Source organism: Hesperophylax consimilis, chromosome 14 (assembly GCF_061612785.1).
Source record: "Hesperophylax consimilis isolate HC1 chromosome 14, BYU_Hcon_1.0, whole genome shotgun sequence".
Taxonomy (NCBI): Eukaryota; Metazoa; Arthropoda; class Insecta; order Trichoptera; family Limnephilidae; genus Hesperophylax; species Hesperophylax consimilis.
Window position 1 is genome coordinate 22,523,069 of NC_142849.1, and position 27,698 is coordinate 22,550,766.

The 27,698-nt window shown below is 35.2% G+C and overlaps 1 protein-coding gene across 1 annotated transcript; it reads left to right on the forward strand.

Moving 5' to 3' along the window:
* Positions 1 to 27,059, forward strand: LOC149418069 (uncharacterized). Its single transcript, XM_089639885.1, has 5 exons — positions 1 to 230; positions 418 to 589; positions 1,626 to 1,748; positions 16,354 to 16,490; positions 26,891 to 27,059. Exons 1-5 carry the CDS (start codon positions 1 to 3, stop codon positions 27,057 to 27,059), a joined length of 831 nt encoding a protein of 276 aa, XP_089496011.1.
* The last annotated feature ends 639 nt before the right edge of the window (positions 27,060 to 27,698 follow it).

The following is a 27,698-nucleotide window of genomic DNA, read 5'->3' on the forward strand; positions in this document are numbered from 1 at the left end:
ATGAGTCTAAAATTACCGGAAGTCAGCAGCAGGCGGTCGTCCAGAGCATCCTTAGCTTTTGGTCAAGGCCTAAGAGCAGGATCTGTGAGCAGCAGAGAAAGTTCTCCAGAATCTTTCGGTTCTGCTGAAAATGATGAGAACTACAGGGAAAGAAAACCCGATTCAAAGGTATTGGAGGATCTAAAGCATCTGGAACTCTTAGAGACTGGAAGTGGAGATGATTATAACAGGTAACTACTCTCTTTCTTTTTATTAATTTTTTTGGAGCAAACTTTAAAAAAAATTATGTCACTCGTTTCTGGTTAAAATGAACTATAATATAACATATATTTTTTATGATAAAAAGATTCTTTTGCGTCTTAACAAATTATCTATTTGTAGTTTAATCGTTTTCAGTGAAAATTTTATTTCTTTCAGTGAAGTGTCAGACGACGAGTTGGTTCAAATACCGGAAGAAAAGATAAACAGAAAAAATAGCATTATGTTAAAGACGTTGGAAAAAACCGAGGGGTTTTATTCCGAAGACGATTTAAGTGATATTGATATCATGAAAGAAATCGCCGAAGAAAAACTCCAGGAGTTGGAAAACGTAAGCACTACAAAGTATGCAATAAATATAAGATAGAAAAAGTGTTTATTTTTTGCTTGACAGCTACGAATTCATTTTAGTAATCAACACCATAATACGTCGTTTTGATCACTGAAGACAATATTAGCAACCCTCAAATGAAAATTTAAAACAGAAAAAGATTGTAACGCATCTAGCAAATGGTTTAAAAAATAAAAATTTACGTGTATTTGAATTTCATTTCTGTTTTCGGAAATCAGTAATGCAAATCTTAGAAGCGGAAATTAGCCCACTTCCCCAAATCCGATTGAGCTGAAACTTGGCAAATAGAATCGTTGTCGATGAAAATAAATTTTGTTAACTTTCGGTGGCAATCATGTACACACACGCGGATATTACGCATTTGTCTAAAATCGGATAACATTACAGCAGTGAATATACGAAATTAATATCGGTCCTAACCGATCGGCACTTGGCAAGATTAGTAGAGTTGTCGACTCCGGTTCCTGCCTGGTAGGAAGGCTCAATCTTCAGACAAACAAAAAAGGTTTTAGGAGGCATTATAAAATAGATGTATGGTCAAAAAAAACTTTGTGGTTTAACGGATTGATTACGGGTTATTAAAATCTTGTCGTGTAATGTTTTTGCACTTCAATTGGAATCGAAAACACAACTCGACGCATAATGAGCAAGCCTCTACACTTCAAGGAATGACGGAATACGTATGGTAACGAGTTAGATTTAAAAAAAAAACTTTAATCAACGGTATTAAATGTAATTGATTTGAACGGTGTAGAAATGCAGGACAAATAATACTAAGATTATTAGTCAGATATACAGTTAGATCCCCATATACATCAAAACTCCCGATTACACGATTACATTTGGTTTTATACTAGTCCCAGCGAGAGTTTGTATTTTCTGTCTTTATTGTTCTTGTATTTTCTGTCTTTTCCGTTTTTAAACTAGACGCATCAGAAGAAAGAGGACGAACGTCAATGTCCGTACGAACTCTCGCTGGGACTAGTTTACTATGATCGTTGAACATCTGTTTCAGGCGTTCGAGCTTTTCGATATGAATGGAGACGGCTTGATAACGATCGCTGATTTGAAGAGCACATTCATCACCCTTGGACAGGAAGATATCTGTGAAGAGGAGCTTAAGAAAATGCTGGATGATGTAAGTGAATTCACTATTCATTCTAGATTCTAATATTCAAATTATTTTTTTCTCTAACGCACATGTTATCTGGCGCCGCCGCACAGTATCATTTTTTTCAGTTAAATTAATTCATTAGGTAATCATTAAAAATACTAATTTCCCTTGCGGGTCTGTTTGTTACTAATTATAAATTTGAATCAATGAACTGGATTTATTTGTGGATGTAAGTGTCTTTTAAAAATTGTATAGGATTGTGTCAGAAATTCAGGCAAGCGATAAAATACCTGCATATAATATAATACTTTTATACCAGATTTTTAAAAATTTATTCTTTATTCGTATACTGCTTACTTATTTTGTTTAAATTTCGTAGTGTTAGTCAGGGTTAGATATATTTTGTGATTTATTTCCTGCGATGATTCCATTTTCAAGAAAACTTTAAAACTAGACGTACTAAAATACTAGACATACTAAAATAATAATTATAGTTTTTTTCAAATTGTGGAAAATAATGTCGTCCGAAAAATGTCAAAATATGTAGTTTATTAAAAATTTGTCAACACGCGTTGTCAAGCTAGCCAGTAATCCACATATTTTTTAAGGTGTGTATTTGGTAGGTACCACAGTAAATTATTATTATTCTAGTGCTTTTGGTGGTTATTTAGCCAGGACTCCATTTCAAGAAGGAAAATATTTATATTTTAAAGAACGTTACAAAATAATATGTATTATTCCAATCTTTTGATGTTGTACGTTTGTCAGTACCGTCCAAGAATTCCAATTGCTTCCAATCGCCTGGAGATTGAAGGTACACCCACCCTGTCCCACCCCGGTATAGGTGACTTATGGTCACCCCTTCGGAGCTCTCGCATGAATCTAATTTTTTTTTTAATAAACGGCTCTACAATTTATATAAATGAAGCTAGGCCTTCAATGTCCCCGCATACGGTGTTATGAAGCGGTATGCAAGCGCTTACAAGTACTAAACTAAGGACAACACAGATAAATAAACAACAAAATAATCAAGTTCAAGTGTCAGGCAGATAGTTGGTGGAGAGGACCCACACTCCAGTACCTGTAAACACATAAAAGTAAAGAAAACAATAGAGTGACGGGGGAGTTTCGCCGAACCACGACTGGCAGTCCTGTTGAGAAATTGGTGGTGGTTGGGGCGACTGGTGCAGGTCAGGACTTCCACACCCCTTAGCCGACCACCCGGTGGTGCCCTGAAGATAAGTATTGGAAAAAGAAGGATAAAACCCTAAAGAACCTAGGGGAAAGAAGCGTCAGGAGGTCGGAGGCAGGGTGGAGGTTACCCCAGCCCGCACAGTCACCCCTCTGACCACCAACGCTCATCAGGGGTGGCGCAGGTGATTGGCGGAGTCCCCCGGTAAGAAAGAATAATAAGAAGCTCCAGTCGTGCATGCGGGGACGAGGCCCGTTATCCAACCCCTAATGGGGAAAATAAACAAAACAAAACAGACAACGGAGTTCAGTTCTCGCCTGTAAACTCGTTGCTGTTACTAAAAAAAAGAAAAGAAAACCGGAAAAAATACATGCAAAAAGAAGAGAAAATAAGAGGAAAAATGAAAAACAATAATCAATCCAAAAAGTGCCACATAAGGGCAACGGTAAATAAGTAAAAACAAAAGTAAAGGTGTAAAAATAAGATCTGCATGGTCTGTAGAGAAGACAGTAAGTATTGAATAAGAATAAGAAGTAAGAGAGATAATTAGTAAACACAAATATATAAGAGTGCTTAGAGTGTCTGTAAAAAGAAAAACAGTGTGTTATCCTTAGACAGGGAAAAAGAAACATATGAAAAGAAAACAGAAAATAAAAATTAAAAGTACAAGACAAGTTAATTAAAAAAAAACAAAAAACAAAATATAAACGAATGGAAATCATCTGCAACAGCTGGTACAGTAAGAAAAAGAAATAAGATAAGAATAGTAAAATAAGAAAAACAGAATAGCATATACAATAATGAAAGAGTTGTAAAAGAATAAGTCATGGAGCAGGAGCAGTACACCGGGGGTTCCCAATTATTACACTAGTCAACGACTCTAAGCACAGGCCATCTCTCAACCCAGATCTTAGTAAACTTCCTCAAACATTCGAAATTCACACTGTTAGAAACAAGATCGGTGTTCCACACCGGTCTAATGGGGACATTCAGACCTTCTATCATTTCGTCTCTGGCATCCTTCAAAATCTCACAGTGCCACAGAATGTGCTCGGCCAACTGGTAATTATTGCCACAAGCGCAATTGGGGTGGGTGGACAGGGCAAGGCTGTGAAGCCTTCCCCTGAATTCCCCATGTCCTGAAAGGAGCTGCGTAACGTGATGGTCCAGTTTGAGGAAGGCCCCTTCCATTCTGAGTTTAACTGAAGGGAAGAAGGAGAAGGTCCATCTTCCCTTGCTCGACCTATCCCAACGGACCTGCCACTCTTTGAGCGACAGGTCCCTCATCGTTCGGAGCAGTCCTGGGAGAGTTCCTGGTCCACCCGGTGTCAGAACGACACCAAGGTGGTTTGCCGGGGATCCTCGGATTAATCGCTGCTTCGCTAACACTTCCCTAATCTCTAGATCAATTGGTAGTACACCAGCCAAAATTGGCAAAGCGTCCGAGGCGACGGTTCGATATGCCCCAGATAGTGCCAGCAGGGGAGTGCGTTGACCCCTATTGAGAGCTAGAAGTATTAAGCAGTTATCCAGGCGGTGCTCCCAAACAGAGGCAGCATATGAGACTTGCGCAACATATACCCCCCTGTAGAGAGCGTGCAGAGCCGGTCTGCGAAGTCCCCACTCAGCCGTGGAGATTCTTCTTAGCTTCAGGAAAAGCGCCTGAGCCCTGCTGGATACATCTTTGACATGAGCCAGAAAGGAGGACGATCGATCTAGAGTGACACCTAAGTATTTGACGTTATCCACAAATTTGATATTAGTGTCTCCCATACGGATGGTAGGGTTTCTTTCCTTACTGAAAGAACCCTTCATCAGGAGACCCATTGTCTTCTGGGGAGCGAAGGTCATTTTATTCCTCTCCCCCCATTTAAGGAGGGTGTCCAAACCTTCACCAGCCTTACGTTCAACTTCTCTTCTACTGTCCCCAGAGACAAGAAACATTTTATCGTCCGCATAGTCGATCATGATACATCCTTCAGGCAAGGGTAACCTAGAGGAATCATCGAAGGTTATATTCCAAAATTCAGGACCTAGGTTGGAGCCTTGAGGGCACCCCATATCGACTTCGCGTTCAATAACGGTGTCGCCATGAGATATAATGATGGTGCGGCCCGATAAGTAATTGTCCACCGATTTAAATAAAAGTTTTGGGCAGTTCCTATTTTTAACCTTGATGCGTATCATGTCCCACCACGCGTAGTCGAAGGCACCAGTGATATCGAGGAAGATTGCAACTACATACCTCTTAGTACAAACCTTAACCCAATTAAGCGCAAACGACATGGCGTGCACGGTGGATCTACCGGGGACGAAGCCAAATTTAAGATCGCTGGACGGGGAGAGTGATTGTCGTAGTCTATGCCGGATAAGTTTTTCCAGGATCTTGCCAAGCACTGGAAGTAAGGTAATGGGCCGATAGGCCTTGACATCAGTTAGTGGCTTGCCGTTCCCCTTAGGTATGACCCTGAGCACGCCTCTCTTCCATTCAGAAGGGAAAACTCCTCTTCTCAAACACGTTTCCATCACTTGGAAGAGTTCCTCCCTAGCGTGGATCCAGACTTGCTTCGCTATCACACCGTTGAGTCTGTCATGCTCTGGTGCCTTCCTAGGACCCAAACCCTTAATTATTGAATCAATTTCTGCTCTAGTGACTGGAATGACTCTATCCTCTTGGGCGAGGTCTCTAGGTGGAAGCCGTGCCAGGTGTCTTACCTGTTTATGGTGGTCACTTTCCCCAATTACTGATTCTACAGGAACTAACTTGCCCAAAAGTGTGTTGAGAGTAGAGGCCACGTCTATCGTCTCAGCGTTCCTACCTTTTGTGATCCCAATGAGACTAGACAAATACCGATCCGATCCTTTTCCGGATTTTTCAATTGCGCTGTGGATTTCCCACGGGTTGGCGTTGCCCACATTATTAACCCAATTATGCCAGGCAGCTCGTTTCGCAGAAAGTACAGCGTGTAACGAGTTGAAACTACTCGCCCCGTTGTCAAGCGCTTGGAAGAACTAATTAACACAAGAAGCGTGCATTTGTGAACACAGCGACGGCCGGGTACATATTCATAGACCTCAGAGATTGCAAGCCAGTTCTAGGGGAATCGGACAACAGTCAGGAGGTGCGTCACGGAACGGATTCCAGAGAGATTTGCGTCATTAAAAACGTGAGCGATTGTCATCATGCTAATTAGATTTTACAAAATGGTTTACTTTAAATAATATAAATTTGTTCTTCACAAGATATTTGGGAAGAGCTGGCGCCCTATATAATCAAGCAGGATTAATATTTGAGATGTGAAACTTATCCTTTTAATTTTTACTACCCGCAGATTAACATTTTAGTATTGTATACTCTCATCACTAGTCAGATTTTGTTTAACGATCTGAACATGCCCTGATCTTAATAATGAACGTAGAGTCTCTTGCTATTTAACATGATATTAATGTAATTTAATAGATGAGTATTTTGATAATTAAACTCAATAAATTTTGTTCTCAGCATTCACGCAATTCTTTGATTTCTGATTCCCTTATTTAATATTGTGCAACACATGAGTTTTATGTTTACACACTTTTCAGAAATTACACACCAATAAATCTCGGTACATTTGGCCTCCCAACGTGGTTTAAACCTAGTGATGTGTTATTTTGTGGGTAGGATGTAAATTTGTGCTCAATGTTTTTTAGTGTAGTTAAAAATCTCAAGTGTTAATCTTGCTAATTTGTGAATTTATGATGACAGTCGCTCGCGGTTTTGATGCTCCGGGGATCTGTTTCGTGATGATATTCCATTAAATAATCATTCTACAAATTTTATATATTTGAGTGTCCCCTCTAGAACTCTAGCGCTCTGCGTTTTTCACTGTTTATTGACTTACAGTATGCTGTAATCAAATTTTTTTTTTTGGTACGAGGCAAGATTATTGTCGTCGTGTATATTTGGTACATGTGCTAATTATTTATTTCATACCTACATAGCATAGTTTCTTCACGTCATGTCGGAACCGCAAATTGTTACGAGGAGTCAGGCCAAGATTCAGGATTCTGTGACAATGCTGAATAAAAATGAAGCTTCGCCGGAGGGACAGGCGGAAACGCAATCCTCTTCCTGCAAGCCATTCCCCGTGCACAAATGGAATCTGGTTTTTGACGGATCCACATGCGTACGCAATTTCATAGAACGTGTAGAAGAACTAGCAGATTCTCGTGGTGTAAGTACCAATAATCTATTTTCTAGCGCGATTGAATTTTTCACAGGCGATGCTTTGAACTGGTTCAGGGTGAACCGTTTTACTTTTAATTCATGGTCAGAGATTGTTGCGGGTTTGAAGGAGGAGTTCGAACTCTTGGACCATGAGAAACGTCTTGTAGCTCAGTTAAGAACTACATGTCAAAAACCCAAAGAAAACCTGGGTTCATTTATAACTACAGTCTTACTATTGAATAATCGCCTCTCTAAGAAATTGCCGGAAGAGGAAATATTAGAAATTCTAATGTGTAATATGTTGCCAAGATACATACATAAACTTTCTCTTACAGTAATAACTATTATAATCCTATATATGTAATCCCATGCAATAATAACTATTATAATCCTATTGTCAAAAGAAATTAAAGGTATTTCATAACAACAATCAAAGCGCTCAAAACGTGAATTTCAGAGAACCAGTGAGATGTTTCCGCGGTGGTCAACCTGGTGTAAAGGCTCCTGACTGCAGATGCAAGTAACCGAAAGAAAACTAGCAGCCCGGGTTACCTGTGCAGTGGGCGAGGAGACGTCTTCTCTACTGTGCCGTGTGACTCCGAAGTGGTCTAATTGGCTTGCTGTCGTGGAGAAATTCTACCAGAACCTTAAATTTTGTTTGGGTAGGTCTTAACGTTTGATTTTCAATTTAAAATATAAAAATATTAGCCTGTATCTTACAGTGGGAATGTCACTTCATGCTTGTATAAGCCTCTGAAAGTGAATTTTTCTTTTACATTGCACATGTTTTTTAAATAAAACCGCTGAGGCTTTGTACAGCTCGTAAGGGTTGACTGTAAGGGTGGGGTTGATGTACATATTTACATCTTATGTCCACAGGGCATAGAGGGCCTGTAGCGTGTAGATGTTTTGCCTACATGAGACAGGAGTACTATGTGCTATGTGATATAGTGGAAGCAATTGGCTTTTGTTGCAATTTTCTCGGGAGAAAAGTACTACATGCTTTTTAGCCTCTGAGAGTACTTTTTCTTAAATGCCGCCATGCTTGTATAAGCTTTGAAATTCTACCAGAACCTTAAATTTTGTTTGGGTAGGTCTTAACGTTTGATTTTCAATTTAAAATATAAAAATATTAGCCTGTATCTTACAGTGGGAATGTCACTTCATGCTTGTATAAGCCTCTGAAAGTGAATTTTTCTTTTACATTGCACATGTTTTTTAAATAAAACCGCTGAGGCTTTGTACAGCTCGTAAGGGTTGACTGTAAGGGTGGGGTTGATGTACATATTTACATCTTATGTCCACAGGGCATAGAGGGCCTGTAGCGTGTAGATGTTTTGCCTACATGAGACAGGAGTACTATGTGCTATGTGATATAGTGGAAGCAATTGGCTTTTGTTGCAATTTTCTCGGGAGAAAAGTACTACATGCTTTTTAGCCTCTGAGAGTACTTTTTCTTAAATGCCGCCATGCTTGTATAAGCCTCTGAGTGTGCACCTGATGAAATAGTAGATAGTGTGTTTTTTTTTTTGGAAGGTGATAATTTATTAAAAATGGAAAATCATAACGTTAATTTCCTTGTGAGAGCGTGTTTTTGTTTTTGGGTTTTCTTTTTTGTTTTTTTAAAGCAAAGGATTAAATTATCGTAAATTCAGTAATTCATACTATTTCCAGAATAAAGAGGATTTATTGGAAACTCATAAACAGTGTTTTATGTTTAGTTGTCCATTGATTTGATTTTTCTATAAATTTGGACTATTTTGGTCATTTTCCTTCTCTATTATAGAGGATTTATAGGAAACTTTCTTTTTGGATATGAAAGCAAAATTTTTTTCAATAAATTTAATAATTGTAATATGCTTTCAGGAGCGTATTTTAATAATTTTATATATTTTTGTTTTCATTATGCGCAATAGTGGAAGCGATTAAAAGATTCCATTTAACGTGAGACCATGACTAAAACTTATGTTCTCACATTGAATGCAATTTTATATTTGTTTATGATGTTATTTTGTTTGTCCGTGTCCAGGTATTACTAATATATGTATTTTGCTATTTTATACTTGTTCAGTGTGCAAGGGTGACCTACCCTTACCCTTACGCATTGAATGTGTGCATATGGAATGTACATAATACTAAATTTTGTAAATTTATATGTTCAAGTCATCAAATATTAAGTTTGGATGTGTGTGAGTACATAGTACATCCGTTTGGGATTTTGATGATTTTCATATGTACTTTTGAAGTTTTCATTTTGAAATGGTTATGTAATTAACTGTTTTCAAGATGCGCTTGCTAGTCCGAAATGGTGGGCGTATCTTCAAGATAGTTTATAGTAGAATACGGTTGGGTTTTGTGTTTCGTTGTCTTGTTCTGTTTCTTTGTCTTGTTCTGTTTCATTATGCTATTATTAATAAGTTTTTTATGCCCTTTGGGGATGTTACATACTATAAGCTGGAGAAATAGTGCATTTTCAATTGCATGTGGTACAATACCGTGCCTATATTTATCAAATTATTAATGTTAATTTGGGTTATCCCATTCATTAATCTATAGTATCAAATGAGTATGTATATTCCTTGCAGGATCTGCTGGATATTGGTTACAATTTTCTTATAATAGATTAAATGATTTATAGTTAGTACTATTTATTATGTTGCTTTGAGTTAGAAGGCAAACCGAAGAGTTCATTAAGAATCTTTGGCATTGGGTTACTATTTTCATCACATGATAGCAATCAGATGCTTAGAATATCTATTTAGTAACTTTAGGAAGTTATGAAACCCTGCCAACGGTTTTCTATGTAATTTCTTTTGGTAGTGCTTATTTTATCCATTTGGGTTTTTTTTTTTTCTTTTTGGATTCACATTTTATGTTGTTTTTTTATCTTTACAAATTAGAATAAAAATAAATATAAATTAATTAAATAGAGAGATTTGAAATCCTCAACACAAAAAAATGCATGTGGCATATGCCAACGTCGGTTTACTTTTAATTTTATTTTAAAGATAATAAAGCTTCCTTCTTCGGGTTGCGGGGGCCATTCTTGAGCTCGGAATGACCTCAACAAGTCGAACTAGCATTCGATAATTCAATCAATACCTTGTTCTTGATCGAATCATGGAATGTTAATTGGTTCTTTATTCTTAGAGATTTACAAAATAGAATAAGAATAATTCAATCTTACTGCTAATTTCATCATCGGATTACATTTTAACTGAAAATTTAAATTTTGATTTATACTATACTACAATGGGGTATTACAGAATTTGTTTATTCACAAGCTAATTTATGTCTCAAATTTTATCAATATCAAAAACAAAACTTATTTTCACTCAGATCTATAGGAAAGATAATAATGTTCATCTTCATATAGAAATCTTAATATCTATTTCACAGTTAACAGCTTAAATTTTTAAACTTTGAAATAACTTGTTAGTAAAATTATAATAAAATTTATTTATAAAGATATTTAAAATATCATTCTATTTTAGAGGAGTGACATCTAGGTGGGCTGTTTTGAAACTTCAATTTATAACTTTATAACTAAACAATCAGTTCTAACTTAAATTTTTTTCTAATTTTCATCAGTAAACCATTTTATAGTATAGCTTAGTCTTCGCAACATCAAGAATTAACATCAACGGTAAATCGCAATCATCACTACAAATTCAAGACCTTAACATATACTGCCCGGTGGAATTCATTGCTGCTTTTGGCCAAAACAATTACAATCTACATGGAAGGAAGAACTTCATATTCATATGGACATCTTTATACAAAATGGACCTGTCATCTGCACTGGACAATATCAAGAAGACTATCAAAATTGAACTTCAACTTTCTTCTTCTACATTGATCTTCGGCTTTCATCTGTACACTCTTTGGATGCTCATCCCAGCAATTTCAAAATTCATCATGGCCAGATTAGGAGGAGGATTTTCGCCTTCATACAATCACCAAACAAACCTCTAAGCTGATAATCACCACTTCTGCCTTCAAGACCTGGACCCTGTACGTGACCTTCATATTGGATACAAATTACCTGGTTTCAAGGATACATTCTGAAATCAATTCTTCCAGAGCATATCACCTATTGGCATGATCAGCAAGCTTCCTGTCTTGAAATGTGTAAAGGCGCCAGGAGGGCCTCAAATTTCCTTGGAAATTTTTTTTTGGAGGGAAGGGAGTAATGTAACGAGTTGAAACTACTCGCCCCGTTGTCAAGCGCTTGGAAGAACTAATTAACACAAGAAGCGTGCATTTGTGAACACAGCGACGGCCGGGTACATATTCATAGACCTCAGAGATTGCAAGCCAGTTCTAGGGGAATCGGACAACAGTCAGGAGGTGCGTCACGGAACGGATTCCAGAGAGATTTGCGTCATTAAAAACGTGAGCGATTGTCATCATGCTAATTAGATTTTACAAAATGGTTTACTTTAAATAATATAAATTTGTTCTTCACAAGATATTTGGGAAGAGCTGGCGCCCTATATAATCAAGCAGGATTAATATTTGAGATGTGAAACTTATCCTTTTAATTTTTACTACCCGCAGATTAACATTTTAGTATTGTATACTCTCATCACTAGTCAGATTTTGTTTAACGATCTGAACATGCCCTGATCTTAATAATGAACGTAGAGTCTCTTGCTATTTAACATGATATTAATGTAATTTAATAGATGAGTATTTTGATAATTAAACTCAATAAATTTTGTTCTCAGCATTCACGCAATTCTTTGATTTCTGATTCCCTTATTTAATATTGTGCAACACATGAGTTTTATGTTTACACACTTTTCAGAAATTACACACCAATAAATCTCGGTACAAGCGTGTTTAAAGGTCGCCCTGGACTTTCTGAGTTCGGCCCAGAGAGGGGCTGTCTCCTCCTCCGTGCAGCCACCCCTCCTGGACAAACCCAGTGCCCTATAAGCTCTCTTATAAACCCCTTTAAGCGAAGTCAGCTCAGGTGACCACCACGTCGTCCGGATAATTGTCTTTGGGTTTGTTCTGCCCAGAGATGAGTTGGCCGCTGATACTACAGCCGAGTTGAAAAAATTCCCCAAATTGTCCGGATCGGTAGCTGCTACGTGGTGAAAATCCCTTAATGTATCTCGTAGAGCTTCCCCAAAGTTATCCCAGTTCGCCCTAGTGGTGTTGAAATTCCAGGAGGATCTTGGAGCTTCGGTTTTCTTGACACCAATCGTAAATGTGATAAGTCTGTGATCCGAATTTATTGCGCATTCGTGGACCATCCATTTTGATATCCTGGCCGCAACTGATTCAGAGCAAAGAGTTAAATCAATGTTGCTCTCTCCCATCGCCTGGAGATGTTGAGATTATGGTAACCATAATTTGGGTATGTTGTGAGGATGAAGGTAGTAAGAAGGTCTTAGAGAAAGTTGAGGAAAAACACGGCCAAAACAATTTCAAGCCACTTTTCGATTGAGATTGGTGGTCTTTTACCACGGCGATACCGAAATATCTAACGCTATAAATATATAAGTTTCTACCGCTCTAGGACGAGCCATATATATTATGCAATATATTAATGTGAATGAATAAGAATTGCAATAAAATACATTAATCTTACAAAATTTACTTGCACAAGGGGGTTTGAACCCAAGACTTTTGGATTCGTAGCCGAGGATCACAACCACTCAACCACGGAGGTCGTTAAATATACCAGGGTTAATTTTGGTTAATCTTGTTATAAGGCTCCTTTTTGTACTTTTTGCTTAATTTTCGAGAAAAATGGAATGTAACCTTTTTTGTTTGGGTTATTATTATTTGTATTATATGCACAAAAATCTTATCACGAGAGCCGGAATGCATTTAACGCCACTTTAAAATAAATAAACGGAACCAGAATGGGAGAAAAACTCGGACCACGTATGCGGATTTGTACACCAAAACAAGGAAAAGAAATTTATTCATGTAATGATTTTTAAACGGATTTTCTTACCACTATTCATATTAATGCACACTATATCAGAATAATTGAATAGAAACCTCCATATTTTCTTTTTAAAATTCAAGACCCACAACATGGGTACCGGCAAATCCAATGCGGTTTCTCGTTAAAATTAAAACCTTAATAAAAAAGTTGAATTAATTGAAGAACCACGGGCGTAACGAATTCCGTAATCCGTACCAGGAAAACAGAACTACCAGTGGTATTGCAGTTATCTAAATGAATTCAGGGAGCCGCGAGTTAGAGTAAAGTGCGCGTATTGTGAACCGCATACGTGACAATAATTATTGTGGTATGGAAGGGCGGTCTGCGAATGGCCCGCGCTGTGGAATTACGCCACTGCGCAATAATTGTGTTAAGTTCAACCAACTAATCACTGGCTATCTTTGAGGTCGGTTGAATTGCAGTTAATAGTTTGTTGATTGTAATCGGATTATTTTGTATTATTTAAAACGATACATATTAAAAAAAATGTAGGAAGTTTGTTTATTAATTTTTTTTATATTAATAAACGAGTTAGAAGAGTAGTTCTTAATCTTCTTACAGGTGTTGATCAATCGTCATATTGACATATCGGTATTTTTTTAAAATTAATTATAAACGCCCTGAGCACTTAATTTAAACCTGATATTATTATTCCTGAAATCCTGGGAAGACCCAATACCACCGACCAAGTATTATCTAGACAGGGCGTGTGAATTTTAAAATTAATACCGAAACTAAAAATAATGGTAAAAAAACATTTATCAAAAAGAGAGTGCATTATCTCACAGTCACAAGATCGGAAGAAGCATTGCTTTATACCTTTTGTTGGTCTTCACGGAACAAATTTGTCTTTCAGCAAATTCGTCCCGACGCTCACTGGCTTTAGGTAGGGGCTCTAGCGGACATTATTAACAATTTAATCAGCTATATGAACATTATAAATAAATGTATATCTAAATATATGACTTATATATTTACATACATGCCTTACATATAGCTTCAATTAAAATCTATAAAATTAACAATCTAATTTCTTTCTAGCCGAATAACTACGTCACGTTACAAATTATGACAACACCTTTGCCACAAAATTAATGATATATGTTGGTACCGGGTACGTTTTTAGAAGCTATTACTAATTGAACATAGTTTATATTAAGTTCGGTTGTCAAGTTCATCAGTATATCTTGTGACTAAAAGCTTTTTAGGCTCGCTATTGGCCGATAAATTAACAAATATTACATCATGGGATTTGAGCCACAACTTCTTACTCTATTTTATATTGTAGGGAACTTGCACTTACTATTAGGCTTTCGAATCGAGGCATCGGAATTCGATGGGTAGTTCTATTATGATTCTTTTAGGAGATGTTATTTTTAGATTGAAATTAGGTAAGAGTAGGCTTATTTATTATTATTAAGCACGACTAATTACGGAGGCAATCGAAATCCACAAATATCCAATTGGTATTAATAGTGATGACGGGGCTTAATAGTTCTTGGTGTCAGGTACTTGACGGTTAATTTGAAACTAAACGCCGAAAACCATATTTATAATGTTATTAATTATCTACATTCATTAATTTGAGGATTAACGCTTGTAATGCGGTATCACTTCTCCGTACGTGAACACCCACTTATCAACAGTCTACACATCTATCCTGATGATGGATACTGTAACGCTCTCCGAGAAGTTGGCTGAAGAAAGAGGAAGCGCAACACGGGATAATAACTCAAAAATATATCACAATAAGCCGTAAAAATCTCAAGTTGAAAATTAGTTAAAAAATGTTGTTTCAGCGATTAGTTTTGGTATCGCCGCACAGTGGCTTAAATTTGAGCGCTGGCGCGACATTGACCCCAGATCGGCATGTTCCCGAAATGATTTTTTTTTACCAATGTGTTCTCAATTAATCACTGACATTAAAAAAACCATTGAAAATAACATCCGAAGCTTACTTACTCGGTAATTACGCACAGAACTGAGATGTTCGGGCGCGCAACTATGCTGCTGTATCTAAGCGAGTTTGAAGGCGTGCGAAATCAGGTTGTTTGTGTACTTATTTTACAAAAAAAGTATTTTTTAAAATCACTTGAGATATTCTTTAAGATACTTGCTTTATTTAAATAACTGAAAAAAATATTTTTTACATAAATTATAACTGTTGCCTTGATTCAAAGTTTACCTTTTTTCCAATTTTTTTTCCATTTTTTGCCTTTAATGGAGTAGAAATAAAAATCTTCACGAGTCTTCACGCTAATTTTAATAGGATATTATTGCTGTGTCTTTTTTGTACACGAAAAAACAAAATCACCACCAACTTTAGCCAGCCACTCCAGTAATTGCATTTTTAAGAAATGATTGTACTTAATTTTCGTCAATTTTTTTTCAGAATCCAATATTTGACTCCGAAATGTCAAAGATCAACTGTATGTAATATTTAGTTCTACGTACCGTTAGAATAAAATTTAAGTTATTCACAATTATTCACTGTAAATTTAAATTAACATCTGAAACTCAATTATTATGTAATTAGTCGCAAATCAGGGGTACACTGATATTTGGGCGCGCAACTATGCTGCTGTATCTAGGCGAGTTAGAAGGCGTGCGAAATCAGGTTGTTTGTGAACTTATTATACAAAAAAGTACTTTTAAAAATCACTTGAGATAGTCTTTACGATACGTGCTTTATTTAAATAACTGAAAAAATTTTTTTTTACTAAATTATAGCTGTTGCCTTGGTTCAAAGTTTACCTTTTTTCCAATTTTTTGCCTTTAATGGAGTAGGAATAAAAATCTTCACGAGTCTTCACGCTAATTGTACAAAATTGTTCACTGTGTTTTTATTATCTGTTTTTTTAGAATTGTAATCTTTAAAATACAAACTTAGCGCCCAAGTTACATGCTACTTTTTATAAAAGCATTCAAATCATTATCAACATTCCAACTAATAAGAATTAACAAAAAATAAGTGGTATTTCTTATTAATACTTAAAAAAACATCAATGATGCTAAATGGTCGAACGCCGAGAGCGATGTCGCGCCAAATCATCAAAATTGGCCTCTGTGCGCCGTCAAGCACCAAATGCCAAGAACTGTCAAGCATTGGTTCATTATACGATAAGCCTTTTCATGAATTTATGATATTTTTTCCTGTGTTCCATAATATTGTTGTTAACACAGTACTGAAGATATTGTTCAACAAACACTTGACAAGTTTTGTTGAACAAAACATTTTTCTGTTCTTTTTTTCTTTCTTCAGGGTGCCAAACCTCTGGACCTGGATGCCTTTGTGAAGATGGTTGGCTCCAGAACTCTTCACCTGGACCCTGAGCACGTGGTGACTGGAGCCTTGGCCAAGTGGGACTACGACAAGTCTGGCCTCATATCGCTGGAAAGGTAATAATGTAGTATTTTCACAAACGATTTTATGATATTTTTTTCTGATTCTGATCATCGAATTAAAAATGTGCAATCTTAATATTTTCACTCACAAATTACTGATTTTTAAAACTTTATCTAAAATGGAATATTCCCACCAGGTTCCAATGGACTAGAACGTGATCCCTCCATGTGTAATATTGGTACAAGAAATTCACACTTGTGCAATTTCGTCACGTCAACATAATTTTTTTTTTACGAAATAGTCATTAAGCTTATGACTTTGTGATGTCATTATTTATTTATTAAAAAAAACAAATAACTTTGTTTAAATCACTTTTATTTGTATACACCTTTTACACGTTTTGTGAACATCATCAGGATTAAATCTACACTAGTGTACGATGTTCACAAAATATGTAGAAGCTGTATATAAATAAAAGTGATGTAAACAAAGTTATTTCTATTTTAAATAAAAAGTTATCATTATCACCATAATGTCGCAAAAAAAACATTTTGCATAAAAGATTTGTTTCACTTGAGTAAGACTGCAGTAGAGTGAAGTATTAATCAAATTTTTCGTGATATATTTGATATTTAATATGATTTAAGATTTTCACGGCCAAAAGTATTTTTACTACTTGTTTTTGGGGTGTTATGCCGTGTTGCGCTAACTCCTTCTTTTGCCAACGTTTCGGACAGCATTGCAGTGTCCATCATCAGATCATCAAATCATCAAATAAATAACACATCTGCCCTGATGATGGACACTGCAATGCTGTCCGAAACGTTGGCTAAAGAAGGAGTTAGCGCAACACGGCATAACACCCCAAAAACAAATAACAAAAATATTTTATATTTATTTTTGTTGTTCAAAAGTTTTGTTTCTATACTTCAACTGTTAGATTGTTGACTGCCTTGAAATTTTTCTTCCTCGAAAAACAAAATTATTTCTGCACCGTCATAAATAGTTTTTTTTTACATCACCAAAAACTACTTTAATAATTTGTTTTGGGTGTAAAAGTGTATTATTTTACTCATGTCCAGTGGAATACAATACTTTTTTTTAAAGAAATGTACCAGATTCATCATTTGGCATTCTGCTCTGTCCACTTTAAAAATACTACAAAACGCCTCTCGTAGTTACTCGTACACGGGGAGTATCGCGATTCCACGTCGGGTAGCATTTTAAATATAAATTTTGCAATATGTGCCCGCTTTAGTATTCTACTGGCAACGCCGAGTTGTGGTGTTGCCAGAGTTGGCGATATTACCAGGCAAGTGTTGCCACTGTCCGCTTCTCGCGGGATTCAAGTTGACACGTCTTCCCTCGATAACCGGCCGAGTTATCGAGGTCTATGTGTAGTTGCGATGACGCGACGTATGGGGAGTTCTTTTATTTTTATATATCAACTCCGATTGGTATAAAGCTGCTGTTTTGCGAGCCATTCAGTGTTTAAATGATTATTTATTGAATATCTGGCAGTTCTGAAAACTAATTTAACACGTACGTGGATAGTACGCCAGTCACTTTTTTTAAAAATACATCTTTCGAATTTTTTTGACAATGAATGAGTGCACATCTTGGAAGCGTAAATTAGCCCATTTTCGACACCCGATCGAGCTAAAACTTGAAAAATAGACTCCTTGTCGATGACAATGCATTATATTTTAATGGCACGCAAACGCATTTTTCTAAAATTGGCCACTAGCCGGCCCAAGAGATGGCCCGAAAATTGAAAATAGATGTATAAATATATTAAAAAAACTTTCGATTTTAATACGGGTGGATTTTATTGTTGGGGTTCAGAGGCAAACTATGTAAAATTGTTTTATTTTCCTACCTATTCTATTGGTTTTCTCAAAAACATGTAAAATTTTATAAGGAAACGAGAGGGAGGGGTACTGCTCGCAGTACGTAAACCACTAAATTCAATAAGAGTAAGAGAGCTGGAAACAGATGGTGAACACCTCTGGGTAAAAGTCTGTAAAGATAACTTTAATGTTTTTATATGTGTAGTATACTTCTACTGCACAGATGACAGCAAAAATAGACATTTTTCTATGAACATTTAGACAGTAAAGCCGATATATTATTAAATAAGAATATTTTAATTTTGGGTGATTTCAACTTGAATAATAAACCCGAAGACGTCTTAACTGATCTTTCATATTTCACAAACTTGAATGGACCTACACAGTACAATAAAGTGAAGAACAGTAACGACAACATTCTCGATCTTATCCTTAGCAACATAAATGTGTGTGACGTGATGAGAAGCGAGGAACCACTGGTGAATGAAGACCAGCATCACCCGACGCTGGACATTTCCGCGCGACTATCAAGAGCGGTTCTGTGCTGACGGCGACCCCGCCAAAACGTTCGCCGCGACCCCCGCTGGCCCACGCCTTCGCTTTCAATTATAATTTTCACAAATTTAATTATAACCGAGCAAACATAAAACTGTGGAATAATATTCTATCGTTGGACATTTTTGTACACCATAAAATCTGAAGACTAAGCAGTGAAATATTTGAACAATGTACCTATTGTTCAGTATTTTTGAATTATGTATACCAATTAACAAACACAACATCACAAACGATGTATATCCGATATGGTTCAATAAGAGCATTATAGATAAACTGAAAAGAAAGGAATCGCTCCGAAACAGATGTCTATTGCACAAGAAGCAATCCGATTATATAATATTTTCAGCGAGTAGATCCGATCTAATATCTGAAATCAATTTTGCTAAAAAACAATACATGAAAAATGTTCAGAATGGGATCAAAGACGACATAAAGTTTTTCTAGAACTATATTAAGTCACGAAAAGTTAACCCAACCTCACCAACATGCTTGATTGAGGAAGGCGTAACTTTTACTAACCCTGACACAATTGTTAGTAGGTTTGCTGACTATTTTCATACTTTCTATAGTCAAGTAACCCCGAAACTTGAAACCAATTTCCCAACAGCATCACCCTGGAACGTTGAAGATATCTCACTCGGATTGACCAACATCCGGGAAATAGAAGCTTGTATCCGGAATCTCCGACCTGATAAGGCTACTGGTCCGGACGGTATTCCTCAATTCAATAATTATAAAAATCTCTCTAAATATCTGTGTATCCTTTGCGTACATATATAATTTTATTTTTTATTTTATTTTATTTATTAGCGTTATAAACAGTCTTTATAAATGCATATTTGACAGTGATCAGAGTAGTTATGTCATTGACCAATAAAATAACGACAAAACAAACCATAACAGAAAAATACATAACAACATACCTAATACAAACAATTTTGATAAAGTACATCAATTATCAAAAATGTATTAATCAATTGAAATATTTAAAAAAAATCAATGAACTATTAAGTTTTTTGGTTAAATAAGATGCAGTATCACTTTTTTCGGATGCTGTGAATTTAGCTAGGTTCGTGTTAAACACATCGATGTTTGGGCATAATCTATTAAATGTGCTACAGCTTCTTCTTATAAATACATTTTCAAGGTAATTTGTATTGCTTTTAGGTATATAAAATGTATCCAAAGATCGAGTAACTCTTTTTGGACATTTGAAATGAATATTTTGTAGTAAGTATGGGCTATCAATATGGTTATGAAGTATCTTATAGAGCATCAATAGGTCTCTGATATCACGGCGTTGTTCAAGAGATTTAAGGTTTATAGGGACATAGTATTCATCATTTCGTACGCGATAAGAGACATATTTGATAAACTTTTTCTGAACTCTTTCTAGATGTGCTTTATAAGTAGAACAATGAGGGTTCCACACTGTCGAAGCGTACTCCAGGTGGCTTCTGACGTAAGAGATGTAAAGAATCTTAAAAGTTTGTGGATTTTTGAAAACTGAACTTACCCTAAGTATAAATCCCAACATTTTCAAAGCAATAATATCTGCATCATGTCTTCCACATTTCCACAGTATTGGAAACTAACAAGGGTCAGCCCCATTCACAAAGCTGATGAAAAGACTGACGTCAGAAATTATAGACCAGTTGCAGTACTGTCAACAATTCCAATTTTTTTTTAATGATTATCTGTGATAAAATCAGTCCACAAATCACGCCTTTCTTAAGAGGTAATCAACATGGCTTCTTACCGAAGAAATCAACGGTAACCAACTTACTCTCTTTCTCTCGATGGGTAGCACAAGGCCTAGACTGTAGGCATCAGACGGACGTAATCTAAACGGACTTGTGCAAAGGCATTTGACTGAGTAGATCACGATATTCTAATAAGAAAGATGCATAAAACAGGTTTTAATCAACCCTTACTGACACTTTTTGCGTCATATTTAAAAGATAAAAGTCACTATATAAATGTAAATGGATACGACTCCCATAAGTTTGCAGCTCTGTCAGGAATTCCTCAACGATCAAATCCCGGTCCCATGTTGTCCCTTATTCTGATAGATGACATTCAGGACTGCATATGTCACAGCTCATGTCTCCTATTCGCGGATGATATGAAACTGATGAAGGAAATCGAGTCAGATGATGATTATTCAAAACTGCAGTCTGACCTCGATTCAATCATGATATGGTCGGTAGAAAATAAATTTAATTTCAATATAAAAAAATGCGTTGTTATGACTTTCAAAAGACAATGAGACAAATTACCAAAGCCTGGAGACCAGGCGTACTGCTGGACTCATGGTATTTGAATTAAAGTTACTAAAAAACCTTATCGATTGTCCATATCTCCTGTCATGGTGTGGCTTATTCATTCCTGATAAATACTGTCGAAATCGTAGCCACGACCTATTCTGTATACCGCAGGGTCGGACAGATGTCATTGCCCAACATAGCATGACAAGAGATATGACCTTGCTAAATGCCCTACCAGCGGATATAGATGTGTTTAATATCACTATACCATATTTAAAAAAAATATGTACATGTATTGTTAGTTATAATAATGTACCATAATTGGACTTACCTGTCTGTCGTTCAATAAATAAAAAAATAAAATAAATAAAAAAAATCAAATAAAAGTTTCCATATTTTAGAAAATCATTTCATTGATGTGCTTGCCACTTGTATTTTGTAAACGTTGGTAGTTCCATGAAATAAGAACGTATAATTTGTAGTTACATATAATAAGTAACAGTTATTACCCACGGCTATAAACGTCTTACATGATATGATAGTGATTTATTTTTGCCGTTAGTGAGTATTGCAGTTTGTATTATTCTGTGTTGCGCTACATACTTCTTTAGCCCAAAAGCTAAGAATGATTTAGAGAATAATAACGGCATAATACCCCCAAAATAAATCACTACAATACTTTTTTCCGTGAAATTCTCGGTTCCATGATAACTCAACACAGTGACAATTCAACCCACTTTTAAAAGGTGATATAAAGTCATTAGAAACGATGAAAAAAAAAATAACCTAACCTAACTTACTTAACCCAGTTTTAAAAGTTTTTGTTTCATCACTTTCCATGACTTTATATAACTTTTTAAGGATGTGATGATTTATCCGGTCACTGAAAATCTCAAATCATATCTGCCTTATACATGAATCTATGATATCAGCTGGTGATTGTGTTTATGTTGGGTACCTACATATAAATTGGAAAATTAACTAATTCTCATCTAACTGAAACAAGACTCGTTGTTGGTGGCAAACACGCACACACACGGAAATTTTTAAAATACATTTTTAAAGTTCACACCAGTTAAGAACCAGACCCTGGGGAGGAACTTTCAATCCTCAAAAAAAAAAATATATACTTTATTTTATTTTTAAATACATCTATTGGCAAAAATATATGTGCTGTACTAGAAAAACTTTACTTTTTAAGGGTTGATTTTTGATTTCATCCATGATACGCAAATTCGGAAAGTCAGGTAACTTAGTACATGGATAGTAACAAGTTCTATTTTGGGATCGAATTTTCGCATTGTTTCTATGTTTCGTCCAAAATGCAGTCCATATTATATTGGGCACAGTAATATTATTATTACTCGTATATTAAGACAATATAATCTCTCAATTATTATTATATTGAAATCCTTTTCTCTTATTTCTTATTCTTATCTCTTTCTTTCTTTTACATCCTTTTCTCTTTTCTATTTGATAAAATTTTGTTACATATAAAATTTTTATTTTGTTATATTAAAAAATAAAAATTCTTTTCATTATCATTACACTCTCTGAAAAAATATGTTAAATTACTATTTACACGCGTTTTCTCCGCCTTTTTAACACGAGCATTTGCTCTAAAAAAAGGTGTATCACGATGTACTGTAATAAAAAGAAAATAATCTTAATGTAATGTAATAACATGTAATTGTAAATTTAATATTAAATAAAAATTAAATTAAAAAAAAAAAAAAAAAAAAAAAAAATCGAGTTTCTTCTGTTAATCCTCTGTGCTCCACAACAGTTATGATAAATTCTGGCTTACAGTAGTCCAATTCTGGGAACAACTAACCCGGTATTAGCCACCCATTTACATAGAGCAAGGGCAGGCTCTAAAGTTGGTCAGTATTTAAAGCATCAAGCATGTGAACATCGAGTAACTATTAGTTTGAAGAGATATTTTGTATTTAAGCTATTTGTAGTTCACAAAGAGTTCAGTCTTTGTAAAATCAGTTGAATTGATATTAATCAAACAAAAAGTTATGTCTTTTTAATTTTTAATCTCTATTTATTTGAACAACAACCAAGTAAAACTATAACAAATCACAATTAACATAACTTGGGAACTTTTATGCTAAAATCGCAGATACTTTTAATATTCCCCCTGTAAAATATAAAGCTGCACTATTAACACATTTTAACGCCACTTATTTTGATGAGGTCACTACATAACAGGCTATTGTCATTGCTTCTTTCTCTACTGTTATTTTATTTGTTATGTTTTGACGAAATTTAATTATTTAATTTTTCTCATTAAAATTTAATACTGCACTATGTATAATTGTATATGTAAAAAAATAAAATAAAAAATTTCTATGTAAATGGCACTTGGGCCGTTAATTCTAAATAAATAACACAATGTTTTTTCTTAATGTATCTTCATTAACAAAATATTAATATTAACATTGTTTTGCTATGCCTATCTCACTAGCAAAAGTTCCCGTGTCGACGTATTATGTTGGGGTAAATGTAGTGCGTACGAAGCATTCGTTTATTTTTTCATAATTTTTAAGTTATTGAATCTCATCATACTTTCCGTTTATATCAAGTAATTATTCTGTTTACATCGTTAACCGGTGATGTTTATCCTGAAGGCATTGTTAGAAGCTAACAAATTTGCATCTTCATAATTTGCAAATATTTCTCCCCAAGGAAGCTATAATAAATGAAACAGATCGGTAGGTGGTAAAAAAATATGATGTAAATTCATTTAATCTTTCTTTCAGTTCTAATAAAATTATGAATTTAGTTAACGTAAACAAGAATTGGGTTGCTTTTACGAACACAATATGATTATAGCCAAAAAAAAATCGATCCTGTAAATTCGTTCCGTGTAGGTATGTCATTTTGTTAATAGCATTAAGCTCCTAATATTCATTCAATAACAATAAGTCGCCTTTTTTGTAATCGAAACATATTTCTCTTGCGAATCTCGTATTATCCACAAAATATATCACCAAATGACTCAAACAGTAGAAACTAGGTCGCATCTCAGTACAAGTATTGCCCCTACCTAGAACTGAAAATTACACCCTGAACACTGAACACTAGGAACACCAACACTGATGAACAAGAGAACACGAACACTACTAAATCAGAGAAAACTTATAATACTACTGAGCAAGTGAACACGAACACTATTGAACCAACACGAACATTACTGAACAAGTGAACACCGCTGAACAGTTTGCAACTTTCAGACTAAATGAACGTTGTTGGAGACAATTTCCAAATACGCTGATTACCATTGTGGGGGAAGTTCTGATGTAAATAGATTTCAGTGGTTTACATGTCCGTTTTGAGATAATTGCACTGTACTTTGCAGACGCGTTGTGCATCTCCGATCTGGAGAATTGCAGTTGCAGTTAATGCTTCTCAGATAAACTTTTAATCTAATTTACAAGATAGACTACTTGGGTTGATTTATTTGAAATTTTATTTGAAAGATATGCATATCGAATACACTTTTTTTGTGTGAATACCAAACAAGAGTACAAACTGCTCCCAACCGTCTGGAACCAGTGAGACTATGGCATCCCTAATTGGGATATGCTGCGAGGCTGAAGGTAGTGGTAAAGGGAATAGTTTTTGTTGAATAAATTGAGAAATAACACAAATGAATCAAATAAAATTTGCTGCGCGTGCCGTGATTTGAACCAGCGACCTCTGGATTGCTCATTGGAGGTCATACCCCTCCATCACGGAGGCAGTTTAATATAAAATCTAACTGATAATCTGACTAAACATTAACTGATTTTTTATTGTAATGATTGCCCAGCTAAATGTCTAGCTAAATGTCTAAAATGTCTAACCAGTTCGGGATTTTCAGAATTTGCAGAACATCTAATTAATAAAGATCACACTTTTAACCGTGACACGGGTATTAAAGTCTTACACAAACATGAGATAGGTTTACGACTTAACAATTTAAAAGCGTTGTAAATAAAAAAAAATCAGTTAATTCAAAGGCTGAAATCATCAATAATCAATTAAATTTAACATTCAGCCCTATAATAAGTATGTTTCCCGTTATCCCAAACTCCCCACCCCCACTTCCCTCCCGCAACTGACACTGTCTCTCTCTGTTTTTTTATATCTCTTTTTCTCTTAAATATTTGTTTATATATATATGTTTATTATTCTGTATTTGTTAGTATTTTTATAACAGTCCTGATGATTTTACGGAGGTACCGAAACCGGTAGACTTTAAAATATCAATAAAGTGACTGAAACAAATTGTTTTTCTTTTTTTATTATTCAATATAATTTCGGTGGTGTGCACCTACGTATGTAACAATTTATATTTCCGATGCGTCTTGGTGCTTTAAATTTATCGGCGGCTGTAATTTTTTTTATTAAAAACACATTTTAGTAATTTTTCACGGATCTACGTTGGTTACACTGTAGTGTTATTTACGAAGTGCACTCATAATGCGGTGAGAGAAAAGGAAACTAGCAAAACTACTGGCATCAAGAAGGTTCCATTACCACTTGTTAGAAAATGATAGCAAGACTGATGAACGAAATGTGAACTTTGACTATTTAAAGTAAAACCAATGTAGCCAATTTGCATAAGCCAGTTCGACAGGGAGGGCCAACGAAATTGAATCTGTTAAAAAAAAATCTGTTTTTAAAATATTTGATCTATTTCACTCCAATTGAGATAAAATTTATGTCACTTCAGTTAGGCCCACAGCAAAGTTCTTTCGGTTTATATTTTCAGTGTGGCCAGCATTATCAACTCTCTAAATAAACGTAAAGAAAAAGAAACAACATAAATATACAGAATTTTTTTCTTTAACCCCGTACAGGATGCACTGAGAAAAATAATTTTTCGGCAGGAACTATGTCATATTTGGGGATGCTATGTGGAGGGTCTTTTAAAGGAAAGGAATGAAATAAAGTTCTGAAAAGGAAAATGTATGAAGGATGGGTAGAAATCTAGGGATCAGTATGTCCAAAAGTAACGGACTTATGAATATGTCCTTCATAAGTCCGTTACGGCACGCCAGGCAGCTAGTGGACACACCTGAACACACCTTACCTGCTAAATCACTGAACTTAGCCAACCATTTGGGGTGACCCACGGCAGAGATGTTGGTGACTCAATAATTGGTTCCCAGAGCGGCGGTACCCAAAACCTCCTCACAAATCGAATGTTATGTACAATGTGAATCAAAAATCATTATGTACAACACTTCGATACCTGTATTTAACACATTATTATAAAATGTTTAATGTCTTTCTATATCAGAACTCGCGTTCAAAAATTAGATACAACTAAATATTTATCTCGCGTATAATTTCATCTTTATTAATCACTAATAGATTCCAAGGTAAAACCATAATGTAGATTTTTCCACACAACAAAATAGGTTAGAAACCTGGAAAACCAACCGAGCGGATATTGCTCAATTAATTTAAAGAATTTTCCCAGAAAAATGCGGTCTGTTTCAGTCTGCCTGTACAGTTCAGTATTGATTTAGCGCTAAAAGGAATAAAAATGTAGCAAGTTTGACCATCAAGCTTTCTCTCAAAGAACTTTCGTGAAAATATGCTCTATGTGTGCTAGGTTTAAATAAAAATTACCACACAAAAGAAATTACGATTTTTCCGCCAAACGACCATGTCGATTGATTTATATACTTATTATACTTATTTTACTATATTATTATTTTAAATTTATTATTATTTATCATTATTTAAAAATATTCCATGGTGTTTTTTGTTTTCCAGAATTCGTCATGACCTGATGTCTGGGGGCGATCGCTTCAGCTCCGAAGAGCTGGACGTGGCTCTTCTCGAGGCACCCATCGTGAAGGTGAAGGGCAAGGAGATGCTGGACTACCATGAATTCTGTCAGATGCTGTGCAGCATCAGGAAGAGGCATTCACTGCATGATTAAAACGAAAATGTCTTAGTTTAGGGTAAACATCCCAACTAAAACATTATCAAAAGTAATACCTACAAACACAAGTTTAATTTTTAAAATTAAATAATAAATCATTATTAGTTAATGTATATCCTTTGCGGCAAGAATGTTTTTCCAAGATGCTTAATTTCTCCTAGTTTCCATGTTAATTTTTTTATGATTTCCCCTTATTAAACGTGTTTATCTCATTGAACCATGGAATTTTAGGGTGGTCTGAAGCCATCATGATTGCTGGCAAAGGGTTTTTATTAAATAAATTTTAAGCAGTCAAAATATATGTTAATTTTTATTTTGTCATAAAATTTACTTTCCGTAATACTTTGAATTTTCAGCTGGAATCACGAATAGAAGATTACATTTCTTTTAAATTATATTGTATATTCACTTTGTGGCACCATTTTAAATAAATAATAAACTTAGTTTATTGTTCAATAATTCTGCCGTTGAAACTTCTAAAAGGATATTTTTATGAACAAGTAAATTCATTAAAATATGTTTACAGTAATAAATACCTTATAAATTACATTTTCCCTATGTTTTGTATTTTTATTTGTGCATATTTGTTTATTATCATGTCTTTTAGCATCAATGAAGTTTTTTTTAAAAGGCAAG

Coding starts and splice junctions, on each gene's coding strand:
- LOC149418069 (XM_089639885.1), top strand. CDS start 1: ATGAGTCTAAAATTACCGGAAGTCAGCAGCAGGCGGTCGTCCAGAGCA. Junction 231..417: donor AGTGGAGATGATTATAACAG/GTAACTACTCTC, acceptor TATTTCTTTCAG/TGAAGTGTCAGACGACGAGT. Junction 1,749..16,353: donor TTAAGAAAATGCTGGATGAT/GTAAGTGAATTC, acceptor TTCTTTCTTCAG/GGTGCCAAACCTCTGGACCT.